The sequence below is a fragment of the Perca fluviatilis genome, chromosome 12, assembly GCF_010015445.1.
Source record: "Perca fluviatilis chromosome 12, GENO_Pfluv_1.0, whole genome shotgun sequence".
Classification (NCBI taxonomy): Eukaryota; Metazoa; Chordata; class Actinopteri; order Perciformes; family Percidae; genus Perca; species Perca fluviatilis.
Genome location: NC_053123.1, coordinates 21791543 through 21818089, shown reverse-complemented (window position 1 = coordinate 21818089; position 26547 = coordinate 21791543). Strand labels below are relative to the sequence as shown.

Below are 26547 nucleotides of genomic sequence, written 5' to 3'. Positions count from 1 at the left end.
CGAGTGAGCAGCGACTGCCTCAGCAGCTGCGGAGAGAGGATGCTGCGAATATAGAAAGCTGTCGCTGAGACGGGGGAGAAACCAAGCGCTCAAAATTAAACTGCGCTTTTAGAGAGGGGAATCGCAAGAATCAATGGAAACACAGGTACTTGACGCCACAAAGTATTTAAATTGATTTTAATCGGACAATATAAACGGGCTGAAGCGGAGGAATACGTGGAAAAGGGGAGAGACAGACCGTGGCGGGGAGACGTTAGCCATTTGGCCAGCTTTGCTTGCTTGTACTACTCCTAGCAGCTAGCCTGTTAGCTTAGCCCGCTAGCTCATATAGAGGGAAGTCTGACTTTGCTGCGCTGTGACGGTAGAAAAAAAATATGCGCTCATACAGTGGTCCGTTTTACCCAGGAGATGAGAGGGATATATTTTATTAAAATCCGAAAAATGGGAAATTATTTAGCATGTAGAAGACCCTTAACTTAGGGGTTATAAATCGAAGTTGAACTATGATGGACTGTTTTTTTCGCATTGGATCCTAGTTTTGAGCGGGAGGTGCAAAAGCAGCCAGGCTCGAGCAGAGGAGAAGCACAGTCGGCAGTGTCAACAAATGCACACGGCACATTCACTGGCTTAGGAGGGAAACAAAATCTAAACGAGAGACCTCGTCTGATTTTTACCAAGCTTGTTAACTAAGGTGCAAGCTGGTAGATTGCATGTGTTGTTGCAAACGGTTTGTGGGTGGTTAGAAAGAAAACACCTGGTAAGTTTGTCATTATATTGCTGTATGAGCTTCCACTCAGTCATGCCTTTAATAATAAAGACGGGATTTTGTTTTATTTTCCTGTCTGTGTCGTAAAGTGGTTCTTAACGTGTGTTTGAAGTCTTAACGGTATCTCCTGTAATTAACGTAACTCCGATGATCAGTAACGTTACCAAATAATTTACCAAGTCTTAATCAACGTTAAGTACTTGCTTCATATTTGTATCTGTTAATAGATTTGAATAGGTTCTCTTACCTTAACGTAAACGTTGGATGATCATTGTGGCTCTCGGCCAAGTGACAACAATTATAAGTCGCCACTTCTGATGATTCAACTTTAATAGCTCTGTTAAACGTTAGACGAATGGCAGTCATAACCACTAACGATTCAGTAAAGTTGAATTAACGTCAAATATAAAAAAACAAATGGAAATTTTATTGTTAGTTGCGGTGCTGCTCGTGGCTCGCTGTAATGTTTTTTTTTTTTTTTTTGGATCATCGTAGTTTGATGTAGAAAGGTTTTCAGTCATTGCCTTTTGGCTTTTTTGCACTTAGTAGCATTGCTCCACTTTCTGTGTGCCCTGGACTCTGATTAAATTTAAGTAACGTTACATTGAAGCGAGAAAAAAACCCTTCGAGGTATAATCGGGTTAGTAAAGAGTGACAAAACGGATCCAATCATTAATTACTGGATAGGTTGTATGTATGACATTTTATCCTGCCTTATGTTTCTTATAATGAACATGACTACTCGACTAATACAGCATGAGAGAGGAAAAGAGAGGCTCCATATAATTGTGCGTCTAAACCCGCCCCTTCTACTTCCTTCTAAGTAGAGATCGGTTTAATGTGTTACATAATACGAGGCCTTCCTATCCTTTAACGTTGCAGGGTTGCATTTATTTAACCAAATACGTGTCCACATTGTCATGTACCATGTTTACATTTCTGAAAAATCTTAATTCGAATTAACTGCGTTGAGAACATGAGACAGAGTAGGCCATTTCCCTGCAATTCCTTTTTTTTCCCCCTTGCCCCTTCACAAATGACAGGGTGCTTACTAATAGCATTTGTCCAGGAATTTTATTTTGTCATACATATTCTGCAGCAGTAAGGTTAAGAGTTGTTTCCACTTCAATTAGATATGCATGAACTGAATGAAATTAAACTAAATACCGTCGTGTTATGCATAGCTTTCTTCACTGAAATTGCAGATTGTATCCTTAGTATAATCATTTTTGGTGAAGAGGGAGTGCATTTTCACCATGAAACCACCCAGCTTATATAGTTAGATTTTGTGTATTTGTTTTTTGAGGGCATTTAGTTTAGGGCATTAGAGGGAAATTAGCTCAAGTGATATGAGGCAAAGATCTTTCACAGCCACATAGCAGAGCAAAGAGGAGGAGGAGGAAACCACTGTACTATAAGATCTGATGTGTTTGACTGACAAGAAAAGTTAAATTTGTTGGTGTATGAAACAATGAATAGTATGATAACTTCAAAATGTGACAGGCGTGTAATTTTCTGCTTTAGGAATAAACAAATTAGTTGATTTTTAATGTACACCACATGGTGTATTTAAATTTATGGGCAACTTGTATAACCCACATTTTCATTTATCTCTTCACATGTGGCGGTGTTAACCCCAATATGACATGCACACATAATGTTAAAAAAAAAAAATATGTGCCGCTTCTTAAGAAATGGAACTACAATGTAAAAAAAGAAATGCAATGCACCGAAGTTGTTTTTGTTTGTAAAACTAGTGCATGGAAAATGTAATTATTCAAAGCTCAATATCTTGTGTGTGTGTGTGTGTGTGTGTGTGTGTGTGTGTGTGTGTGTGTGTGTGTGTGTGTGTGTGTGTGTGTGTGTGTGTGTGTGTGTGTGTGTGTGTGTGTGTGTGTGTGTGTGTGTGTGTGTGTGTGTGTGTGTGTGTGTGTGTGTGTGTGTGTGTGTGTGTGTGTGTGTGTGTGTGTGTGTGTGTGTGTGTGTGTGTGTGCTTGCTGAGTAGCCTACACCTCACCTGCTTATTTAATGCTAAATGTTTAAATTATCTGTCTACTGGTCTGTCATCGAGTGAATTCAGCCAGATAGCTGTTTTAAAGATAGAAAGTCAAATTGCTCTAATACCTTACATGTAGAGAAAAAAAATGACTGAACCCTCAGCTGGCAAAGTGTAGGAAAAAAGTCCCTTTTCTTTCTGTGTCAGTCGATTTGTTTAAATAGAAAAAGGATCAAATATATACGTTATAGACAGTACTTAATCTTTTAGTTGAGGCAGCATTAGTGATTATTAAAATCTAATTTCATCCAATTGAGTTCACAGAAGCAATCTTTTGTAATCAGTTTTACAAAATCAGCTGTACTGTGTGCCTGTTGCTGATTCTTCGGTTTCATAAAAACTAGATTTTAATTTGTCAGCTCTAATCTCTAGAGGAGATGAGGTAGCACTTTTTCAGAGTGAAATTTTAAGTAATATATAAACTTCTGCACTGGCTATCTAGTTTTAGAATGTGTATCTAATGTGCTCATACAGGTGAAATAGGTGTAAATATTTTGCTCATATTCTAAAGAGGAATTGCATTATTGTGGACACTCTCCGTTTGCAATTGTCAAATTAGTACTGGTGTATTTGAACAGTTTCTTATTCCTGTGGTGCCTACAGTTAGTCTCCTGTAAATGCTACAGGTCTATGTCTCGCCTCCATTCTCTGGTATTTGCCTCTTAACTCTCTTTGTACAGCACTGTTGTGCTGTTTCAGACTGTTAGCATGACATTCTGTGACTCATCATTCTGTCTTCTCAGACCCCTCCGGCAAAATGGGCTCCCACCCCCATTTCCTGGTGAAACTGTGCTTTTCTTTTTGTACTTGCTCACGTGTTGTAGCCAGGCTGCAGAGAACCCCCACCCTTCTCTTCCCTCTTTCTGCAACACTCAGCACAAACTTTATAGTATTCAAATTTGCAGTAATGGGAACTGGTTTTCAAGGGTCTCTCCCAGAAGTTGGCCTTGGTTTTAGTTCTATGTAGGGTTCTATGTCTGGATGCTAATTTCTAGATTTTTTGTTTCTGACCGATAGCTGACCCTTGTTAACCGATCATTAACCGTTAACCGACAAGCAGGCAACGGAGTACCAGTTCGTCCGTCCTGGAGGCTCAGACATACTTTCGGCGGACAGCTGCGGACTTGTAGCGGTTGCGCAGCCACAACGTTGCGCGCAGTGACGTGGAAACAAGCAGTCACCTGTTAACCACTTTCGTGTCCTTGACACAAGCCCGCAGATGTCGGCGGAGCGCATGTCCAAGCTTGTCTCCACTGCATCCACCAGCGAGGTTGTCTGCCATACTCTCTGTAGGACAGTCTATTTAACCCGCCAGTCTCCATATAGTGGCATGTGTAACATAGCTCTCCTCTGTGAGCGCCGTCCAGCGGAGAGCCACGAACTTAGTAGAATAAAAGAGCTTAAAATTTGCACTAGCAACTTAAAATAAGATTTTCTATTTTGGGTGAAAACAATTGTGCTGAGAGTTAAGCAGTCTGGAGCATAGTAATATAATAAATCTAATTCTATTTATATGGTCTGAAGTCTTGTTGATACATGGGATTACATTTTTCAGAACTCTGTGCATAGTTCCATGTTTTTGTGTGTATACAATGGAGAAAAACTAATACAGAATTTCTTTCGGGAGATGTCACGACCAGTTCATAACACTGAAAATATATAAATATTGCAATACATTAAAACATTTTGTTTGCTAGCTACCTAAAAGGTCAGTTAGCCTAACGTTACTTATGGGTTGACAGAGAAGCTCTAATGTCTTCTAAAAACTTGTTGGCCTAATTAATGGAGCAAAAAGTAAGGGATATTGAGGAGCGAGCTGGCCATTTTTTATATATATATATCTCTCCATCTTCTAATTACGACTAATTACATGTCTATTCATACAAAGGTTACCCGCTGATAACGCCTGCATCCCGGTCGAGGCGGTTAACTTTGCCACTGATAAACATTGCTGTCCGGCGGAAGCCAGGTCGCTCTGGTGAGTGAGCTTAGCATGAAGCTAACTAATGCTCTGTTTGCACAGTTGCCATTAGCACTGTTAGCGATCTCCGTCTGCTCCACACTCTCTCTCTCTTTCTTTCTTTCTTTCTTTCTTTCTTTCTTTCTTTCTTTCTTATCTCTCTGTTATCCGCTGATCAGCGGTATGAGCACAAGTGTTGATTCAAAAACAATTTTAAAAATGGTCAGCAAGAGTCTACGATCAGAATTCCGTCCATGAAAATGTATAAGTTATACTTCGCAACGGTCTGTTATACAGAAATAACCGTCAACCAGACCGTGTAATAAGGCAAAATGATAGAGCTCAACAGTTCCGCAAGTAAAAATCCCATTCATTTTCTCCATAAGGATTTTGATTATTAGCCATCATGTCTAAACCGTCTGAGGTAGACTGACCACGAGCTCCGAGGTTGTGAAGCAAAAGTTTCTTCTCCTGTAGAAGGTAGAAGTCCGTATGAAATCAACCTTGTTTTAAGAAAAACGTGTTTTATTCGCGATCTTATGGAGAAATACTACACTACCCACAATCCTAAGCTTAACCGTGAAACTGTTACCATGGAAATGTTAACTGAACCCGCGAACGGCTAGCTAGAGCTAGCTGCTACCATTGAAGTCTATGCTAGTTTGTGTACACAGTCTAGTACCTTTGCCCTTTTTTTTTGCTGTTTTTAAAATGTTTTTACGTCAAATCAAATGTTTTATGTTCACGATTCATCTCGAGCTGGGTTTTTCATACAGTAGGTGCTGCATCACTGTAGTAGGCGTTACACCGGTTTCACCTAAATGGTAGATGTTAAAAAAGCTGCTTATATTGGTGGTTAATATTGTTTTTTTTACATAATGATTAGTTCTGTGCTTAACTGCTGTTATGGTTTGTGTATAATCCAATAACACCATCCACCAGCCAGGTAGATGGTGCTGGTAAAATATACATGTGGCTGGTAGATTTGATTCACTCACCAGCCCAAAAAACCCCATGGTAATCTAATGAGTGGCTGGTAAAGTAAGTGGTATTTTATGGCCTGCTAAAGTAAGATAATCTGTTGTGAACGTTAATGAATTTAGGTGGTCAATTAGAGGGTTAAACATTTTGTAGATTTTCAAATCTTATGATCTTCTGCAGCTGCACTCAAAAAGTTTCCCCAGATTCCCTTTTTATTGTTGTTTTGTGTAATGACAGAAATACTTACAGACTTGGACATAATATTCAGAAAGAAAATGTCAGCTGTTACAGTGCTGGTGAATTCTCTGTTTGACAATTAAATTTTAGGTAGTAATATGATAACCTGCAACCGCACTGGCAGTAAGATCTGACATAGCAGGAGTATACCTCCTCTGATTACTCACACATGGTGTTTTCATTTCTGCTACACAAGCCGTTTTATTTATTTATTTATTTATTTATTTTTCACTCGAGGGTGCTAGATTAGCCCACAGTATTAACTTGTGAGCAGTTTGATTGGAAAGATTTATAGTGATCCTAAATTATTGGTGGCTGGTTATGTGTGTGTTTATTTTAGTGGCTGTAACTGGGTAGGCAGGTAACCCCTTACCCACTATCCCCAGACAGGCAGTGTGCTTTGGTGCAAAGAGACCAGATATTTTTACACACAGTCTGACCAACAATCTCTCGTTTGGTCAGTTTTTAATGTTTACTTCAAGAAACTAATTTTGTGCATTTGAGACAGTTATTCATCCACACGCATAGTTTGGGATTTACTGCTGTAACTCATGTTGATCTGCTGGTGTGTAATCGTCACTGCCAATACAGTTGTAAGCCTAGCAAGCAACAGCGAAGTCATCGGAAAGATTATTAATGCCTGTATTTACATGTAATTAATTTTAGTAACATACACAAGAACAATATTACACTTTGATTTATTTTAATTTTGTATCAACATGTAAATTCAATCAACCGTGTAACAAAACTTGAAGTCCTTGGAAAGCCTAATTACTGTTTGCAGGAAAAGATTTTGGTTGTAATGTTTAACACACATGTATTACACTGTGAACCCAAGTATTGTTAGTGTCTGAATTAATTCTAGGCATTTTAGTTGGACTACGCATATAAAATAAACCAAGTATAGTCTGTGTAATTGTTTTATGGGTGTGCCATTCAACTCTTACACTTTAGCTTTACTTCCTCTTCCCCCCCCCTTGCTTATGAGTGCATGTACATACACACTAATTTCAGCCTTACTGATGGTTCTGTAAGTAGTGACTCACTGTAATTTAAAATAAATAAAAAGGTTATAGTGATGTTAAAAGTTGTGGTAGTTTTCAAAAATGTGTGTGGTTCTTGCCATGCCTTTTTTTTAAAAAAGAAAAAAAAAAAAAAGTGTAACAGTTCCATACTAATGGTCAAGTGTAAATGAACGTACTTTTGAAATTGCGCCACAGCGTACTGCTTTGTCTGCATCCTGTTTATTGCTGCGCTGTCTTCCATGGCAGTAAGAGGAAGCTTGAGATAGTTCATATAAAGTAGTAAATAACGAGGTCAAAAATTGATTTGTTGAGGAATGCGCAATACTGTGTTGAAATGCATCGTTTCTGCAGTAAGAGGCAGGTATAGCAATTGTGTGTTCAGATTAAATATTTCACCAGACACATTGTGGACACACTGGAGTGTTTAGATGGCCGACACTGCTGTATGTCTTGGGGGAACCCTATAATGTGGTCCACGCTTTCTTTGGAAGTGGTTAAAAAAAACTATTCTTAAACTTTTGAAGGCCTGCACTGTTCTGTTGTAAGACCTGCTCTCACTAATTCAAAACAGCATAATGAGTCCTATTCAACATTATTTTACATGTTAGATGATTGTTGTGCCTTTTTTAAAAACGTAATTTCCAATGCAGTGTTTCAAATAATTGTATCCATTATAGATATTGTGTACCTGAAGAGTCTGTCTGTCACACTCACACCTGACAGTAAATGGAGGGGTGGTGTATACCTGTGGAGTGCAAGAATGACTCGGAGGTCACTCTCACAAATCTGCTAGTGTTGTCCGGTGTCCTGGTTTACTTCCTTGTCGATCCCAGGTATGTGTTTTCACATGTTTTTGGAGTTTTCTGTAATTCATTTGATAAGATATGGCTGTAGCTTCCAGGGAATCCCAGTCACTCTGCCTGTGCTGTGCTGGATATGTTTTGCTGGCTGTGCAAATTAACAGGTTTTTCCAGGATTAACACATACCATAACAGTACTGCTGTTGGTGTATGGAACAAAGCAGTTCTTCATAAGTAGCATCCTTGATCTACAGTGAACAATAAAAAAATGGTTCAATGCCTCCTGGATTGCTTTTAGACTTACACACCCTCTTTTTTTTTTTTTTTTCTTTTTTTTTTTTATTGTATAACAGTTATATTTATTTTTTCCGTTTCTAATATGTCATCACAATTGGTTGCTTTGATATTACAGATGAATTGGTTTTGTATTTGCTTACTACTGTGAATATCTCATGCTGTGTACATGCTGCACCAGTAGCTGGTGAAAGATTATAAAGTTGTGGCACAGTGAACAGAATATATTTGTACTGTATGTGTTGACTTGCCAAACAAGGACAACAATGATTTGGCTAGCCTAATACCTGCCGTTTATCTTAGCTTACATTTTTAAAGCGATGTGTGTATGTTGCTTGCATGCCAGTGAAAAGAAACGGTGGGTCTACTCTTACATTAATTGTATTTTGGATGACTAAATATATGTTCTGTAACTAGTGTAAATCAGTAATATTTTTTAATTGTTAGTGCTTTCAAACTAGGCCATTGTGTCTGCAGATATTTAACTTGGGAGTATTTTTCATGTCCCAGTGGCTGAAGATAGAAAGCTTTATGAACACAATAAGAAACTCAAATTTGCATGGATCTTTTCGTGCAGAGAAGTGTGATTGCCATTGGGGTTTTTTTTGTTGCTGTTTTTTGCACAGCTTAGTCAATGTAGATCTTCCTTTTTAGTTTTTTCTTTTTCTTATACAGGCAGAAGATGGTGTAACCAGACCAAAAAAGGCTGGCCCAGACCCCTTCTGGGGAGGTGATGGGTTGTCATGTCCACATCCCTCTACTCGATGGGGTGTAGGAGGTTACTTGGCCTTCAACCTTGGGGTCAGGTGACTCTTTGAGCCCATTGTATAGGGAGCAAATGGTGTAGGAATGGGTTAAAAAGGCTGAGCCGTGAAGGTGACATGTCCGGGCATGCTGCCTTAAAGGAGAGGGAGAAAAACGGGGAGAGGTTAGAATCATTGATGTGAACGACTTATAAAGAAATGATCAGCTTAAACGTAAAAATACACAGCCTACCTGGATACTTCCTTTGTGCACATTTGTTAAATTTTTATTATTTTTTTTTTTAGGATGAGCAAGGTAAAATAGTTGTTATATGACTTCTAGTTAAGTTTAGATTATACCATACTGTCTTAAAAAAACTGGCATTAACATATGCCATAGAGATAAGGAAATGACTAATATTCTGTATGTGATTTTCAAGTTGTGTGTTTCCCATGTCTTCCCACTTTATGTAACAAGTTATTAATTGATTTTTAAAATAGTTACTTTTTTTGTTGCTCACATCATTTAAACAGGCACTGCTTCCACTAGTTGTGAATGCATCCTGTGATGTGGACCTTGACAGGAAATGTGGACCCTACTAGCCCAGGACTAATAAAAGGCGATTTTGTCATTCCCCACATATCTGACAATTATACACCCCTGATGTGAAGTTGTAAATTAACCACAGTGTAACTCAATCAAATGTTTTGAGTATTATTAGTTGACTTTTTGATACCTGCTGTAAACTCTAAACCAAATGTTCCCCCATAAAGGCTCCTACACCAGTTTAATAATTTGTCATTCAGAAGGTGCAACAAATTTTGCAAAGGCTGTGCAAATTTTGTGCAAACAATTTATTTTTGAGATTTTAGAAATAATTGTAAAATTGGTACTTAATGTAAACTATGGATTTTTCGACATTCCTATTACTGTTTAGGCATACATGTCATCTTACATGTTTGAAAGAGCCAGGCTCCTACACCATTTTATTTTTTATTTTTTTTTAAATAAATAAAAAGAAAGCACTGCACTAACTATCCTCCATTGTGTTCCCACCCTCCACCTGATGATGGCAAGAGGGTGACACCGTCAGGGGTGTCTGACTGGATAACATTGTTGCACTTGTGTTCTCTATCTTTGCATACCTAATAACAAATTTCAACTGTAGTCCTAACCGGGAATTACCTGTATTTATGCCTTAAGATAGAAAGATGAATTAGGTAAAGTTAATGGAAATTTTAGGCAGCATAACTGGAGATGTTCCGATACCATATTTTCTTTTCCCGATTCAGATACTTGAAAGCATTGGCTGATACCGAGTTCCAATTCGATACCAATGTTTTTAAAAATAAATATGCATTACTCAAGTCGATTAATGATTTATTTTTAATTTATTTTTTTCCGTCATCTTATGAGCTGTACTGGTGTGTGTGTGTTTGTTTGTGAATCAGAGAGAAGGCCAGTACATCTTGTCAGTGTTTTTGGAAGGGAAGTATGTTAGAGATGTTATTAGGTTCCGTCTGTCAGGTCCATGTCAGACCAAGGTCATAATTACAGGTCCATTGAGACCTCTAGTGGCAACACATTTGTTGGACCCAATCTCCTCCAGGATTACCAGGACAAAGTTTGTTTTAGCACCTTTGCATACAAACTAGGTTTTGTCGAAGGAGATTTTGTTTTAAAATTCAAATATATTGTTGAGGTTTACAAGGACAGTCTGGAACATCTTGCTAGAAAAGTTACCATTCTTGGTATAAGTGGAAGGGCTACTTTTTTATGGTACTTTATTGATTCCTCTAGTGGCTAAATTTGTCTGGTCAGCTATTGAACAACACCTGATGCTGGTAGGGTTTCAGTGATTGACTAAATGACACTTGAACACAGAAGCTATCTCTTGACAATTGTGTAAATTTAGGCTATGCAGTCCCTCCAATAAGTGGACACTAGCTTTATTAAAGGGGTTAAAGTGCATTTTAAATACTATATGCTGGTACTGGTTAAACTGTTTTCCTTTTTTCTTAAAAACATATATATTTTGTCTCTTTTTTTTTAAGGTTATGTACAGTGTTTTTTGTGGGGTGAACATTTAGCTGAGGACAGTGTAGCAGTAATTGGCTTTGTAACCTAAGAGTGTTCAACCACTGAATGAGATACTGGACACACCCTCTGACAAGCAACCATCTTTGTAGCTCAGACAAAGATGCTCACTTTACACCCAGGTGTCTGAAGCACCTGTCTGTCAATGGCACTAAAGTAAGTTACTGGGCATGAAAATGCCACAGTATTTTTGAGTGATAGTGAATCCTTAGAAAATGTTATATTTTGAGTCATGCAAAGTACCGACTGCTATTCCCCGCCGCCGCCCTGCTCCCCTGTTTCCACATTGCTTTGTTGACAAATCTATGTGAATTATTTGTCATACCATATCAGTGTTTTAAAAAATAAAACACTGATAAACTATTTCAGTCAACAATGTCAGATCTGCTGCAGTGAATTGTTATGTTCTACTCAATTAGAGAACTTGTCTGCACAAATTATTGCGCTCAAGAAATGAACTTACTTACACTATTCACTATATGGCCAAGTATGTGGACAACTCTGTCCCTAGGCTGACTGGTTCCAATGAAGAGCAATCTTAATGGTAGAGCATACAATGATATTTTAAACAGTATGGTTACAGTGGTGCAGGAACACTTGGGGAAAGGCTCGTCCTTGTTTCAACATGACATTGTCCCTGTGCATTATCAATGTAAGCAAGATCCATAAATAAGTTTGGTGTGGAAGAACTTAACTTGCCTGTATCTCTGACCTCAATCCCATCCAACAGTTTTGAGTTGAACTGGGATGTTTGGTCTTATCACCCAACCCTCACGTTGTGGCTAAACTGGTGCATGTCTGCAGCCAGGTTTCAATGCTTTTTGAAAGTTTTCCCAAAGGAGTGGAGGCTGTTACAAAAGCATGGGCATTTTCCATAGTTTTTAAATGAGATATTCCACAATATACAGTACATGTGTAACAGTCTGTTGTCCACATACTTTTGGCCATACAGTGCACTTTGTTTCCCCATGCTGCAACTTTGACAGGCTGAGTGTCAGGATAACATTTAACGGCATTGTCTTTTTTTCTTTCTGTGTTTCAGGTGGTGAACCTCGTCGCCTGCTTTAGTAGTGGACAGAAGACTTAAATCTGAAGAAAAACAATTCTGATCATCTGAACTTTGTGTGGTAGATGATAGTCTGTAGCCATCTGTGAACATGTGGTTTGGACTAGAAGCCTGGAGGATGAAGACTGCAAATAACACAGAAGATGAAAAGAGCTGGAAGTGGAGGGACTTGGCTGCAGTTCTGGTGATGCTGTAGCAGCACGGAATGGTTTGTGGGTTACACTGAGATGCAGGCCATACTGTGCTGCCGCAGTAATGCCTGAATATACAACCTGGCTGTCACTTTGCGCTTCTTCAACATGTTGAAGCTGACTTGTTTGCTATCACTCTTGGATGTAGTCTCGACCTTCTAAAGTAATGCCACGTAGACAATTGTTTGGCTGATTTCGCCTTTCTCCTTTGCTGGTCGCCTTACTGTAGCAGCACGTAAATATTGGAGTTAAGACTAGCTGAAGCCTCCAGTATTGATCGTGCTGCTGAAGCAAAGCTGACCACTCGCAATCAGCTGCAACCAACCACTACTCAGACCACCCTGGTCGTGCCAAACTGACTGACAGCGAGTGAGTTCTTGAGAGACACAGGTACATTGTTTACACACAGCTTTTGAGTTAACCTCCAACACTGCCTTGCTTTAATAGTTAAAATGTGTATACACAATCTTTTTACATTTCACTGTCACCTCTGCACACTTGGAGAAATAAAATTTAAATTGCCTTTTTGTCTGTAATGTGTTTTGAACATGACATGCTATAGTTTTTTATTTTTATTTTTTTTTAACAGAATGCTGACCTTTATATTAGTATTTTATTCACGTTATACTAAAAGTTTTGCTGACACTGAAAATCCCTTACATGGTTTTATATAGTACAGTTATCCACAAAGAAGAAATCATGCACAAGATGGCCTGCGTGGCCTCGCTGCAGCTCCTGGGATGTCAGCCTGTTCACGAGCTGTGACACAGAGAGACTGGCTGCGGATTACAATGATTACAAATATTGGACTGTAGTGTACACACCATTGAAATATAACAAGTCATTCAGTTTATAAAGTCGAGATAAAATAATGATATATTCTGATGTTCGCTACAATGCTGTAACAAATGAAATGGTGTCCCGTAACGTGGCTAAAAACCTCCATTTTAAGTCGTGTCGGATGCGCACGTAACCGCCTTACGTGCATCTGCTGTACCAGGACGTCCGATGACCAAAGGCTCTAATCCGATTTACATAATAAAAATGACTAAATTCATAATGTTTTACAGGCCTTTGATATAATGTGGCATTCGTTGGTAAATCTGGTTTTTGTATAATTTTAGATCACGGGCTTTATGTGAACGTATGCGGTACAATAGAAATCCTCAAAATCGGATCACAAACTAATTACACTTCTCCACAAAAAAAAGTCGCACGAATCAGATGTTGGTTTTAATAAAAACGCATGAAATAAATAAACCTGCGACCTAATTATAACGTTTTTCATGGTTCATTTTATTTATTTTTTTATAGCTAGTTTTAGGATTTTTCTGCCCACTGAACAAACGCATATATGTTGCAGCAGTTTTCTTCCATTTGGCCTTGTAGGCCTTTTTGATGAGAATTCTGAATCCTCGTATTTGTTTTCCAAATGCAAAAAATCGGAATTAGGGTATTTGGCAAAGGTGAAATTTATGCAAAATTATATTGGAGAGAAAATAGATATGTGCGCATTTTAGGAGTAGCCTACTTCTTTACTGCTAAGGCTTGCATTTATTTTATTTTAATGGAGAAACCTTCAAATCTATTAGCCTATAGCCTGTATTTAAAAGATTACAGGCGTTTATATGATACTTGCATTGTTTTTATATAGGCCTATATAATGTCAGTGCTTCAAGATGGAACTTTGTGTGTGTGAGAGTGAATTTTAACCACGTCAACGTAATTCAAAAGCATTTATTTTGTAAATGATGTTATCCTATTATTAAGTGCAGTTAGCCTATTTAAAATGTAATGTCTTATGTCTGACTATTTTGCGTCTTTAGAACGGCACATCAAAATGTGGAAGCAGCCTTGATGATGTACGGCGTGAAATTCCACATTTTGTCTTACACCTGTTAATGCTGTTGTGACTTTTTAAACATTTACCTGCTTTCATATCGGCCGTCCATATTTTAACTAGCCTACCTGTATTATTGTAGAATAACACGTCTGTTTTGTTTTCGCTTGTACTTAATTTGCAACCACGTTTTCCAGAAAAAGTGAAAAATTAACTTCGGTGTAAAAATAATATTTTAACAATGGGGAAATAACCGCTAAAGATGATTTTAATCACCGGAGCAATAAAATAGGGGTTCACATTAATAGCCATTAGACCCTCGGTGTAAAAGTGTGCGGGACCTTCTCCAGTGTGTAGTCTATTTAGTGTATCCAGATACACTAAAAGGCTATTCACTTATCATCTGGGTATTAAGTCCTGTTGATTGAGCGAATAGATGGGGACTTGAAGTTTATTTGCATTAACCCTCACCGCAGGCCTAACTTTGATGTAAATGGCTTTTTCAGAAGCCTTAGTCATTCACATGTTTTTCTTAATTTTATTGGAGTTAACGTTTTTCAGGCTATATTTAAATTTGCGTGCCGTGCAATTCAAATATTAATGTAGAGGGGTAGGTTACATTTATTTGGTTCCTATCTTTGCCTGGCAACAGAAGGCTATATATGTATATGTATATGCGTGACATGACGTACATCCTGAATTATGGTCAGTGCTGACATCACGGATTCACTTTGTGGTCTGACTTTAGGATTATTATTTAAAAAAAAATTTTTTTTCAAAATGCAGCTCTACTCAGAAAATAAATAGGCTAAATGATCAATGCACAGTTCACTGCTTGTCCTTTTGCTCTGACCTATTTTAATAAAGACTTTTTGTGAGAAGACAAAAATCGCACTGAGCTACGCTGATTTTAAAATTATTTGAATAACATCCAATTGCCCACAATGGCATTTTTGAATTGAGATGCATAGCGGAGCATAGACTGTAACTTAGCAGGCTTCAGATGTTTGACTTTATAGGCCGGACAAGTCATGCAACGAATGAGTCACATGAACCTCCGCAAATAGCCTAGATCTTGTGTAGAAATAAAATGACTTCCCAGCACGCTTGACAATCATGTACCCTTACCTACGTTTTGTTATCAGTAATAGGGGAAATACAGCTGTCAGTTTTAGGGTTTCGTGAAAACATCCTAATCATGGACAGTTTTTTTTATTTTTTTTCCCTCCTCCACCGTGTCTGCAGCCTGGTGAATATTTCACACGGGCCCTGTTATGCAACGTTTGTAACCTTGAAGAGGATGCAGCATCACTGTGGTGCGGACGCGCTCTGCAGGGAAGAGGCCAGCGATTACACCGTTCATTTCTTTTTATTACACTTGCTTAGTGCACAGGCTCGCTTGTATCTCTAAATAGTTGGCTGATTTGGCATTTCGCACAAAAAAAAAACGGAACATGAAAGTGACTTAGCCTACACTTGTTTTATTTATCAAGATCACCCTGGATATAGGTATACATTGGTCATGACGTATTTAAAAAAAGAAAAAGAAAGGAGATTGTGCACATCGATAGCGTTTATATAACGTGGATTATGGATTGATTTGATTCTATGGCTTCATTGAGGTTGGGGCTTGGGCAATAACAAAAGACATGGTAAACAATTAGGTAAACAAGTGTTTCCACATGTATTCAGGTGCGATATATCTGTCATTAGTTTAACCAGCACCTCATGGGTCACTTGGTTCACAATTTGTAGCTGTGAGTGCATGGCAGAGATGCCACAGGCTAGTAATTAAAACTGCCAATAAAACTGACCGTAGAGTCAATTAAGTTAGCAATACATTCCTGACCTGCACCCATTAAACTTGTGTACATGTCAGTCATTTCCCGCAGGTACACACCAGTGTGAGTGAGCTGCGAGGAAACGGCAGTGAGAAGCGGTTCAATCTGCGAGGGCACGTAGGCTGCAAGGTTGTGCGGCTGCAGCAGGAGTAGTGTTGGCAGTAACACGCTCATAAATAAGGTGATCCATCTTGGCACTGCCATCCGTGAACCCCCCGTTCGGTAGGAGCCACTCTCGTGGGGGACTGCGATCTTGTCCACTTCTCGGAGCCTCAGCGAGTCCCACTTTTTAACATCGAAATTGCGCACAAGGGGACCGACGTCCGTGTCTTTCCCAGAGGGCAGTGGAGTGTCCTTAAGGACTTTCAACTTCTCCCGAAACTCCTGCATCTGCTGCAGAAAGCACAGGGGGTCGGCGATGCTCTTGACAGACTCGGCGATGCTGAGCGCCCGTCTATGCTCCTCCATCGCTGCGCTCAGTTTGGCAATCTCCGGGTCGTATGCTTGCATCACCACCAGCTTCAGTGTTTCAAAATCCGAGAGGATCTCATTCTTTTTGCATTCAATGGTACTGATGAGTTTGTCGAAATAGTCCGTTACCTTCTCTGCGTCCTTGGTCACTGACTGAAGCGCCTTTTTCTTACTGGCTTGTAGTGTCTCCAGGCAGGACAGGACATCTGCGCTCTGCCAGCTCTCCAACCCGCGAAGCAGCTCCTCGAACGCCTCCTTCTCTCGTTCATATGCATCCTCAAAGGAGCAGAATGTATGCCCTTTGTGGTCATCTGTTGTAGCGCAAAACCCACAAATTAGATTCAAGTCCGTGGCGCAAAATATGTTTAGAGGCTGGCCATAGTGTTGTTTACAGATTGACAGCTGAGGCATAACCCTTATTTTGCTGTACTTCTCCACTATTCCGCGTAGAGAGTAGTTGATCTGCAGGCTGTTCGCGCCGTTGTGAGGGGTCTCTTTGCGGCATGTGGGGCATTTGAAAGGTGTTCTGTAAGATGGACCTCGGTTCCCCTCCAAGAGTCCCTCCAAGCACTTCTTGCAAAAGCTGTGTGAGCACAGCAAAACCCGCGGGTCCTCGAAGAGACCGCAGCAGATAGGGCACGTAAGTTCCTCTTCTAGCTGCTCCATGGTATCCTGTAAACACATTACCCAGGCGTCAAATCTGTGCTTAATCGAAGTACAGGCGACCCAATAAATAAGCACTTAATAAAACAGGCTACATACGCACCCACACTCAGAGGGATGCTGCCCTAATGCAGCACAGGGAACACATTACACACAAAAATGCTGCAGAATCGCAAAGGATACTGATTTTGCAGTCATGTCCCAGCTGTGTGTGGAGTATGCCCGTCCTGAAAGTGAAACTGACTGGCATCGCTGTGCCCGCGTAAAAGGTTGGCATGAGCTCTGCCAAAGACTCCGTTCGACCACAGAACGTTAAATAACACCATGCTCTATAATATCTCTCTGTAAACCAGCTGGCGTTGCAAGAAGCGTAAAACCGCGTCGCAAAACAAGGCAAAATCGTAAATGACTTTATAGACGTTGACTATAACAGCAGCAAACTGTTTTCTCCTAGCTTTGTTTTACAGAATAGCAGGAAAGTGGTTAGCTGAGTTGAGCCCTAAATTACCGCCGTGTAACCAATCCAATGCGACAAATTATCGACAAACAGGGTTCGAGTTAGCGTTGCTCCTGTTGGCAAGGTACTGAACTAGGGCTGTGACAGATTTTGCAAGCGCATAGTAACATGCAACTACTGGACCAAAAGAATCACTCACCAGCTGCTGAGACGCACAGTGCAACGCAATCATGGCGCTTGTTGCTGTGCAGACTTCGCCCTTTCCGGGTATAGAGTTAACCGTTTCGGTGGCGCACAGATCATTTAAATACACTAATATGTTCGTACTTGCAGACAGGCGAATCGGAGTGTGTGCTATAATGCCACTAACACGACTGCTACTGATATTTCAAGTTTTTTTGGAGGTGTTTAATTTTGGACATCGGGTTGTTTACGTTTTTGTCCCTGCTGGTTAATTTGCGGATGATCCCTGCCAGTCGGATGGGGGAGGGGCTGTTGCTATGCAAAACATTACAGCGTGAAAAACTGTCAACCAGTTTTTAGTTCCAGTTTGGCGTCACATGTTTTTACACTAACCCACTTCAGTCGCTTGTGTGGCTATACTTGTCAATATAGGCCTGTGCATCTGTAAACATTTAACACGATAAAAAAGGTGCAAGTGAAGGCACCCAGCTGCATCAACTGATATTAAAAAGTGCAACGCTATGTCGCACTGAACACATGTATTGTCTTGGAACCGACAGAGACTGACCACTATATCATACATCAGCAACATTATATCAGGATATGCTTCAGCCTCTGAGAATGATCTTCATGCAGTTATTATCACGAATCCCGCATTGGCCCAATACACTTTATACATTTTCTCACTTTCTTCTCACTTGTGGTTATGTAACATCGATACCCAATAGTTACTTAGTCACGTGTAGAAATTTTGACCTTGATTTTCTTCCCTTGTTTCCATGCCATCAGGAGCAACTGCCTATCTTAGCCACTATGATTGGATACAGTTGGGTAGCAGGGGCTTATGTAGTTCCCAACTCTGCCGTCATGCGTCGCTGTGTAAGTGGAGCCTGACGTTTTAACCCCAAGCGCTCTTTGGTTTGATGGTCTATGAGTTTGTTTCCGGATGTTGTTTAGCTAGCTAGTATCGGGAGCAAGAATGGCTGCGATGTTTACGTGTTGTCTAGGCTGCTGCGGAGATGGCGGATCGGGCCATATTCCCCTTAAAGAAATGCCTACTGTTCAGTTAGATACTCACCACATGGGTAAGTATGATAACAGCTGTTATACAGACGATTGAAGTCTACAATTGAGCAACTTCCGCTTTTAGCATAATAGCTAACAGTTAGCTAACCGATAGCTGCTCGTAGTGTTGCAATCTTTGCAGTTAAATGTGCTTTTGGTCTCATGGAGTGGTTGCAGCTGTGTGTTAACATTATCCTCCTTAATACACGTTCTACAAGGTTATTGTCTTTTTTTTTTTTTTTTAAATACAGGGCGACTCGTGAAATTTGAACGCTTAGCTAGCTAGCTAGGTCATGTAACGTTAAACTCAATACACGGGTGACAGCTAACGATATCTCATTTACTTCTCCTACTAAACTTTAAAGTTCCCTTCCACACATTTTTCAGGCATATACAAGTAACGCTATTCTGCTTTGAATAATGATTTGTGTATGTTTTTGTTCAATTATTAGTTGAAAATTATATAAAATGCACCAATTAGTTCATTGACATCCACCCTTTTTTATTTTTATTTATTCATTTTTACTTTTATTTGATTCAGTATTATTCTTAACCTTTTTATTGATTGTTTTTTTCTCTATTGGAAAAACAATACACTGCTGTTTAGTGTAAATTTGTATTCTAAAACTATATCAAATGTATCATTGTATTTGTTATACTTTGTTTGGCCTATCTGGTTTATCTACTCTTTCTCCCTTATTTAAAAATCCAGAAAGTAGGGAGTATGCACATGTTTATAAATAATGGACAGTATGTATCCTACTTCACTGAAAAGGCTATTCTCGGTGAATGTGTACATGGATATTTTCATACAGGACAGTACTTTAACGTATGATTGACCACAGTTTAATTTGATTCATCTTACATTTTGAAAACCTTTCACAAGGATAATGCAACTGAAGCTTTATTCAAATACAACAACTGGTTTATTGGTTATTGACCATACTTTTATAATAGCAAATTCTTTTACCCCGATTAACCTAAATAAACCAACAGCAGCAACTGGCTTTGTGCTGAAATAATGAGTTGAATAATCGATCCACAAAAAAATTAACCAACATCAATTTTGCTAATCTGTTTAATCCTTAGTCATTTATCAAGCACAAATTCTGTTTCCAGCTTCTCACGTGAGGATTTGCTGCTTTTACCTGACTTTTTGATTGAAAAATAGTTATCTTTGGGTTGTTGGAACAAACAAGCCCTTTTGAAGTTGTCATCTTGTGACAAAGAAATAGTGATGGGCATTTTCTGACATTATATAGACTCAACAATTGATTGATTAACAGCCGATTAATTGGCAGATTAATCAGCATGAAAATTGTTGCTAAATTGATTACAAATATTTTCAAAGATGTGTTTTTACAGCAAGATGTATCATTGCCTTTGTTTTGCAGGCACAGATGTTGTCATTGTGAAGAGCGGCCGGAGGATATGTGGCACTGGAGGCTGTCTGGCCAACGCTCCTCTGCACCAGAACAAAAGTTATTTTGAGTTTAAGATCCAGTCCACTGGTAAGAGCTTGGCTTCTGGCTGTTTCTTCTTGCCAGATAGATTGACATTTTCTGGTGCATTCCTAGTTGGAGTTATTAATACTGACACCAGAGCATCTGTTTTTAGTAGCTACACCGTCTTGTGACTGCATGCTCACTAGTGGAATTCTGTACACTTACAAAGACACTATTTGAAGGACAAGAAATTTGCTTCTTACATACATACACTAGCCATATACTGTTTTTACTAGCATTCAATTGCGAATTTGCTATGCATGCAAATCTTGCCCATTATTATTTATTTTTTATTGCAGCTGGCCTTTGTCATAAATATAAATACATTTTAATATTTGTGGTTAAAAGTGTTTTAAAAATTTTTAAAAAGTGCTTTGTGTTCAGGTGTGTGGGGAATAGGTGTGGCTACGCAGAAAGTGAATCTTAATCAAGTGCCTATGGGCAGAGACACAAACAGCCTAGTCCTGAGACATGATGGGTCTGTGTACCACAATAATGAAGAGAAGAATCGCCTACCCGCAAACAGCCTTCCTCAGGAGGGTGACATTGTGGTAAGTGCAAAACGTATTACTTTATTTGATCCTGAATTTAGGTTTGGTGGCCTTATATTTGGAAGGGTTGCTTGTAAAGCTTAAAATAAATGACTTATTTTTCTCAGAATCCACATCTTGTCAAATAAATGACAACTGGCAAGTGTAAACTGACATAGACACTACAATTATTAATGAACTGGAATCATAAGAGCAAGTCAGTCTGTTTCTCTTCCAAAGATGAAGATGGTCTTGTCTGACATGGGTGCACAAAGGTAATTTTCTTTATCAGTTTAGTCTGTATACATATTTAGCTGTCTTTTCCTAAGGCTGTAGATTTTGTGTTACAGAACTTAAATCAACCCTTTCAGACTAATCATCTGCTAGAGGCCTGGTGGGGCAGGCTGGCCTGCAGGCCCCATGAGACCCACAGTAGAATTTGGTATTGTTTTTTTTTTTGTTTTTTTTCAAAGCAGCTGGCTGACATCGTCATAGTCACATTGTAATTCTTGGTCTAATATGGGCCATACTGTATATCCTTCCGTTTTCACATGTGCACCAAATTGCTATTTGGCATCAGTTTATAAATCATAACAGATTTTTCATTATACCGAGACAACGTTTATTCTTTAAATTTTTTTCGTATTACAAACCATCATTCATGTCATTCAGGACTAAGAAATCATTTAGTAAAATATAAAGTTAATAAACACAGACGTTGAGTCCGAAAAAACATGGATTGCAGTTATTGGCTGGCGCAGCAGAAAATCCTGCGGGTGCAACGCAAAACCCAGCGGGGGTGGACGGAAGCTGTTTTAAAACTCTCTATCATTGTCAGCAAGCATGTCATTATCTGCACAAAGCAGTGGTTGACATTGTACCAAACATAATAAGACAAATCTTGTTTTGTCCTTTTCCCAAACATAAAATATAAATGCATCAAAACATTTTTTTTTGCTTTATTTCTATGCATATTTTATAACACTATATGTTCCTGCTAAAGAAGAGACCAAAACAGCTTAAAGCTATTACTACTGGCACTTAAGACTTGGTGACTTTGGCGACCCCTTAAGTCTTTTAGTGGCAGTACTGGAGATTTTTAAGGTATTTTCACCTTGAGTCAAATTCGGGTCAGCCAATCTATCAGTCAGTAAACTGTGTTTTTATCACAGCTTAAATTGAGTGATTCTTGCTCATTTAGTACAGGCTCAGAAATGGAGGCCCTCCAACGTGTATATGCAGGTTCTACTGTAATAACACAGCTGAACCAAAATGTTTGCTGGACTTCATTTAAAACTAATTTGTATAAAGGAACAAGATAAGATGCTGCCAGCACTGAGTGATGCATGCAAGCTTTTGACTAATAGCCTGCAGGGTCATGGAGCAGTGTGCAAAACCCACATACATTGTTACCCATTCACTTTATCATTGACTCCTGGAACAGTGATCACGAAATACAAACTGTCTGTTTAGCACTGACATATATTTTAGAACACAGGCCTTTATTGATGGTTTTTGACTGATTCAAGCTACTCACACACATTTCAGTGCAATTTTAACTCTTTGGCAAAAGAGTTTACCATGAAGGCCAGTCTTACACTAATTTTCTGCTCAGTTAATTGCATATTCATTACTTTAACTTACGTGTTCAATCAGCCGAACATCTATGTGCAGATGACTAATATGTTTTTACAAAGTCATTGATGTCTTAAAAAAAAAAAAGGTAGCAACATTTTTAATCCACCAGAAAATGATTTCGTAATTGCAAAGTGTAACTGCAGGACGTAGAGGAAAGCAACTAATACTGTGGGATAAAAACATATGCATACCTTGTTTTGTTTCTATGCTATTTAGCTTCCCCAAGGTTTTCCTGCTCCTCTTGACGTGTGCTGAAAACAAAAAAAGAATTTAAACACCTATATTTTAAATAGATTACAGTCACAAACTTTGAATAGCCAAGTTACACATATGAAGGTTACTTTTTGATAATTAAACCCTGTTTAAATGTGTAGTCATATTCACATGCAGACATTCTAAGATTAATTCCAGTTTTGTTTGTTCCTCAGGGCATCACATATGACCACGTGGAGCTGAATTTATATCTGAACGGAAAGAACATGCATTGTCCTGCCTCAGGGATCCGAGGCACTGTATACCCTGTTGTTTATGGTAAGTTTAATTGTTGGCTTGATAGGCTGACTTGTTAATCTCTGGATCATTTTATTTTGACAAGTGTTCCAATTGTAACCATTTATGTAAACATTATTGATTGCCGAACTGCTTCCTCAGAAATGCCAATATGGCTGTTACAATTCTATTCCACTAGAGGGCTGTATTTGTGCATTTTTTACATAACACTGCTCATTTCGGGCTCTTGTACTTTAACAGTTTTTTTTTTTGAATTATTATTATTTGCATATTTGACCATAAACAGATTCCACACATCCAAGAGTGAGTTATTGGGTCTGATCAAAACAAAGTCTTTAGCAGGAAGGGACAGCCTTGTCACGGAGATTTAGGACATGCAGGTTTTATTCTGGTCAAAGGGTGATTTCATTGACTAGCTTCTCCTCTCGGGTTGGTGTTAAGCTAGTCGGTGAAATGAACTGACCACTTTATGTTGGAAAGAAAACATGTAAGCTTTTGGTACTTAGTGGCAGCTTTGCCTGTTCCTGTCATACAGCAACACTAATGCAGACAAACTGTAACCAGTGACTCATTTGTCTGAGCTTTCTTGTGCGAACACCCTCTATTGTAAAGCACCGCTAATATTTCTGAGCTAAGAAATACATCCATCAGATCAGAAAGTCACTCTGGATGCTTTAATAACTATGATCTCAAACTTTGCAAATAAATTCCTGTTGTGCAGTAAGGGCAAATTCACTGTTTTCTAGGAAGCGTTTACATAAATTTAGCTCCACTATGGCAATAGGGACATGCTCCACTCTCACTCTGCATTAATCGGTTTTGTTTTTTAAATCAAACTGCGACTACTACTGAATATAATGCCATGAAATATATATTTTTCAATTATCCAATCATTGCACCTTGAGTCTATATTTAGATTAAATAAAAATGTAAAGATGCTGGTAATGGAAAACCTTAAAATAGTAAGCTACCCTTCCCAAAAATTTAAAGTTTTCACCAAATTATTTCCAGGAGCTGCAGTGGCACAGTAGCATAGTTCTTAGTTTTGTTATTCCTCTTTTGGAACTAATGATTGCATTTTTATATTGTAATTTGCAACAATATCCAATTGGTTTTAGCTGAGCTTACAGAGTTTCCATTGGGGAACTGCTTTCTGTTTTTAAGCAGCTCTTTAGAAAGGTGTGGCATGTACAGTAAATGACTTGATTTTGAGATGAGTGGTTAGGAAAGAGATCTACTGTACAAACATCACCTCTGCTGTAACCACACCTCAGATTGACAACTGGTAAACAGGGTCACAGTAGGATGATGTGTGTTGACTTTGGAAAGTGTTTGCTCTGGAGAACATGCTACTTCTCTACCTAAGGACTGATTTCATTTGCATTTGAATGCATTTGACCTAATTTCTGCAGAGCAAATACCTTTTGCAGAATAAATAAGACAAAATGTTGGATTGTTTGCTTGTTTATCATATTATCACCCCAGAGTAAGATATGACATCAATTCAATTTCATTTTTCTTTACTTTACCAGTATCAAAAAGGCTTCCCAGGGAGTCCTGGGTACATGTATGATTTTAACTGAGAAATATAATAAACAAAATTGAGTTATGTAATTGTTTAAGATGTGGCCAAGCATCAAACATTTGATGTAAATGTGCAACCAAAATAACATGCATCTTGGATTTGAATAGCTGACGTAATGTACATGCGTTAACTTTAAAAGAAATACTGAAACAGGGATATGAACAATACATGAGATGTCAAAAATGTATGAAAATATTTTTTTTTCTTTCTTTTACCTTAAATACTGCTTCTTTTGTTCCAGTGGATGACAGCGCCATCTTAGACTGCCAGTTTAGTGACTTCTATCACACAGCTCCACAAGGATTTGAGAAGATTCTCTTTGAGCAACAAATCTTCTAAAGGAGCACTTAAGCCTCAGCCCCTCTTTACTTTGTCACCCTCTCCTATATCACATAGCAACCTCTGTGACACTACAGTTTAACCTTGATTGGATCATATTATGTCTGGCTTGAATGCCTCTTGTTTTGTTTCCGCTGATTACTCTGTCTCTCTACTGATGCTCTGGATCGCCGTCAGAGTATCCTTGAGGGAGTGGAGATTTCTGATCATTGGTCTGCTATGACTATGCTGATGTTTAACTATCAAATCATTACCTTGTGTTAGTGGTAATCACCTAGCCCGGAAATCCAGACCCAAATCCGAAAGATTAAGCGTCTGGCATTGAGTAATGAAAATGGCCCAACTCGAGGGGCGGCACCAAGCATGCATTTGAAAATCTCACTGCACGCAATTGAATAACACTACGACCAATCCTAACCATACACGGGGTGACTTATCCAGAGCCCCATACACTTAGCTACCAGCGGAGCTAACTGGTAGATTAAACTGTCAACATCTGTTTAGCTCGCCTCTGGCCCGCCTAGATCAGATACACTGACGTGATTGGTACAAGGGCATAGTTAATGAGCATCATTACTCAATGCCAGAGTGACTCCCTGAGCAAATTCAAATTGTGCTCTCGCGAGAACTCTGGATTTCCAGGGTAGTAATCACCCAGTGTTAACTGAAACACTTTCAATTGTTGCTTACGTTGTCAATCTGTTTGTAGATGCCAGACAGTGGATGTAATGGTAAAATGTTCCCATTATTCAGGATCAGAAGCCATGTTTGATTGACATTGCTATATACTTAAGTTTTTGATTATGTAGTCTCCTAAATGCCGGCATACTGACATCTCAGCATACACCCTATATTTATTTGTATTTATTTAAGTCAAAAATCAAGTAATGTGTCTCTTTGGTATGACAAAAGATGTAATGTTTTTTGGCCAGCAAGAGTTTGTGAATGAAAGGATCAGCTGCCAATACTTAAACATCATTCAACATTATTTCATTCACTTTTATGTTGCCTTCTTTTTTTTCTTTTTTCTTGGGCATTTCTGCCTTTTATTGGATAGGAAAGCTGAGATATGAAAGGGGAGAGGAAAGTGGGGGGGCATGCAGGAAAACGTCACAGGTCAGATTCGAACCCTGGACCTTCGAGGAATAAACCTCTGCATATGTGCGCCCGCTCTACCAACTGAGCCAACCGGCCACTTATATTACCTTCTTTAAAAATACAATTGAAAGTGGGGATATTGCAACACTTTTCAATTCATGTCACTTCTTCAATTTGAGTTGCCACAGATGTTTAAGAATAAACCAGTGCACAGCCAGGTTGACTTTTCACTGAGGTATGCTGAGGTGAAAGTTCTGGAATATGTTATACAAAGTGAAACGTTTCTTAAATGGCTGACACTGATGTATATATTAAACTTGATTTCTAAATCTCTTCTATGAACTGCCTTTTAGATTCTCCACACTTTTCTCCTGGTGTATTTATTCTATAATATCAGAATATTACCAGAGCTGGCTGTCTCAGATTAGAGATGTATGGTTAAAAATGTCAATCTGTTGTGTTGCATTGCATATCTGCTGCTGAAGTATGACCTAAAATATTTCAAACTCTTGTCTTGATGATTGTTTGCACTAATGATGTTATTGTACAAGCAAATCCAAATATTGATTCATTAAACTTTTGTGTCTGAAAGCAGACTTGTCAGA

At 38.8% G+C, this 26547-nt stretch overlaps 2 protein-coding genes and 1 long non-coding RNA gene across 7 annotated transcripts; 2 read left to right on the top strand and 1 right to left on the bottom strand.

Moving 5' to 3' along the window:
* On the top strand, positions 1 to 12740 carry LOC120569376. Its single transcript, XR_005640873.1, has 2 exons — positions 1 to 145; positions 12003 to 12740. It is a non-coding gene; the product is annotated as an uncharacterized LOC120569376 (long non-coding RNA).
* trim13 (tripartite motif containing 13) lies at positions 8178 to 24816 on the bottom strand. 5 transcript variants are annotated; one of them, XM_039817253.1, is made up of 3 exons: positions 17689 to 17927; positions 15958 to 17041; positions 8178 to 9017 (listed from the first exon to the last, which is right to left on the bottom strand). In XM_039817253.1, the coding sequence occupies exons 1-3, from the start codon at positions 17719 to 17721 to the stop codon at positions 8974 to 8976; spliced, it is 1161 nt and encodes a 386-aa protein (XP_039673187.1). In that variant the 5' UTR covers positions 17722 to 17927; the 3' UTR covers positions 8178 to 8973. The 5 variants fall into 5 exon arrangements, with proteins under 5 accessions (XP_039673187.1, XP_039673186.1, XP_039673183.1 ...); XM_039817252.1 differs by lacking the exon at positions 8178 to 9017 and adding an exon at positions 12628 to 12976 and having other exon boundaries at positions 17689 to 17928; XM_039817249.1 differs by lacking the exon at positions 8178 to 9017 and adding an exon at positions 12628 to 14121 and having other exon boundaries at positions 14502 to 17041; positions 17689 to 17925.
* On the top strand, positions 18589 to 26547 carry spryd7b (SPRY domain containing 7b). The gene is made up of 5 exons (XM_039817254.1): positions 18589 to 18757; positions 20132 to 20248; positions 20627 to 20793; positions 22839 to 22941; positions 24747 to 26547. Exons 1-5 carry the CDS (start codon positions 18652 to 18654, stop codon positions 24842 to 24844), a joined length of 591 nt encoding a protein of 196 aa, XP_039673188.1. The 5' UTR covers positions 18589 to 18651; the 3' UTR covers positions 24845 to 26547.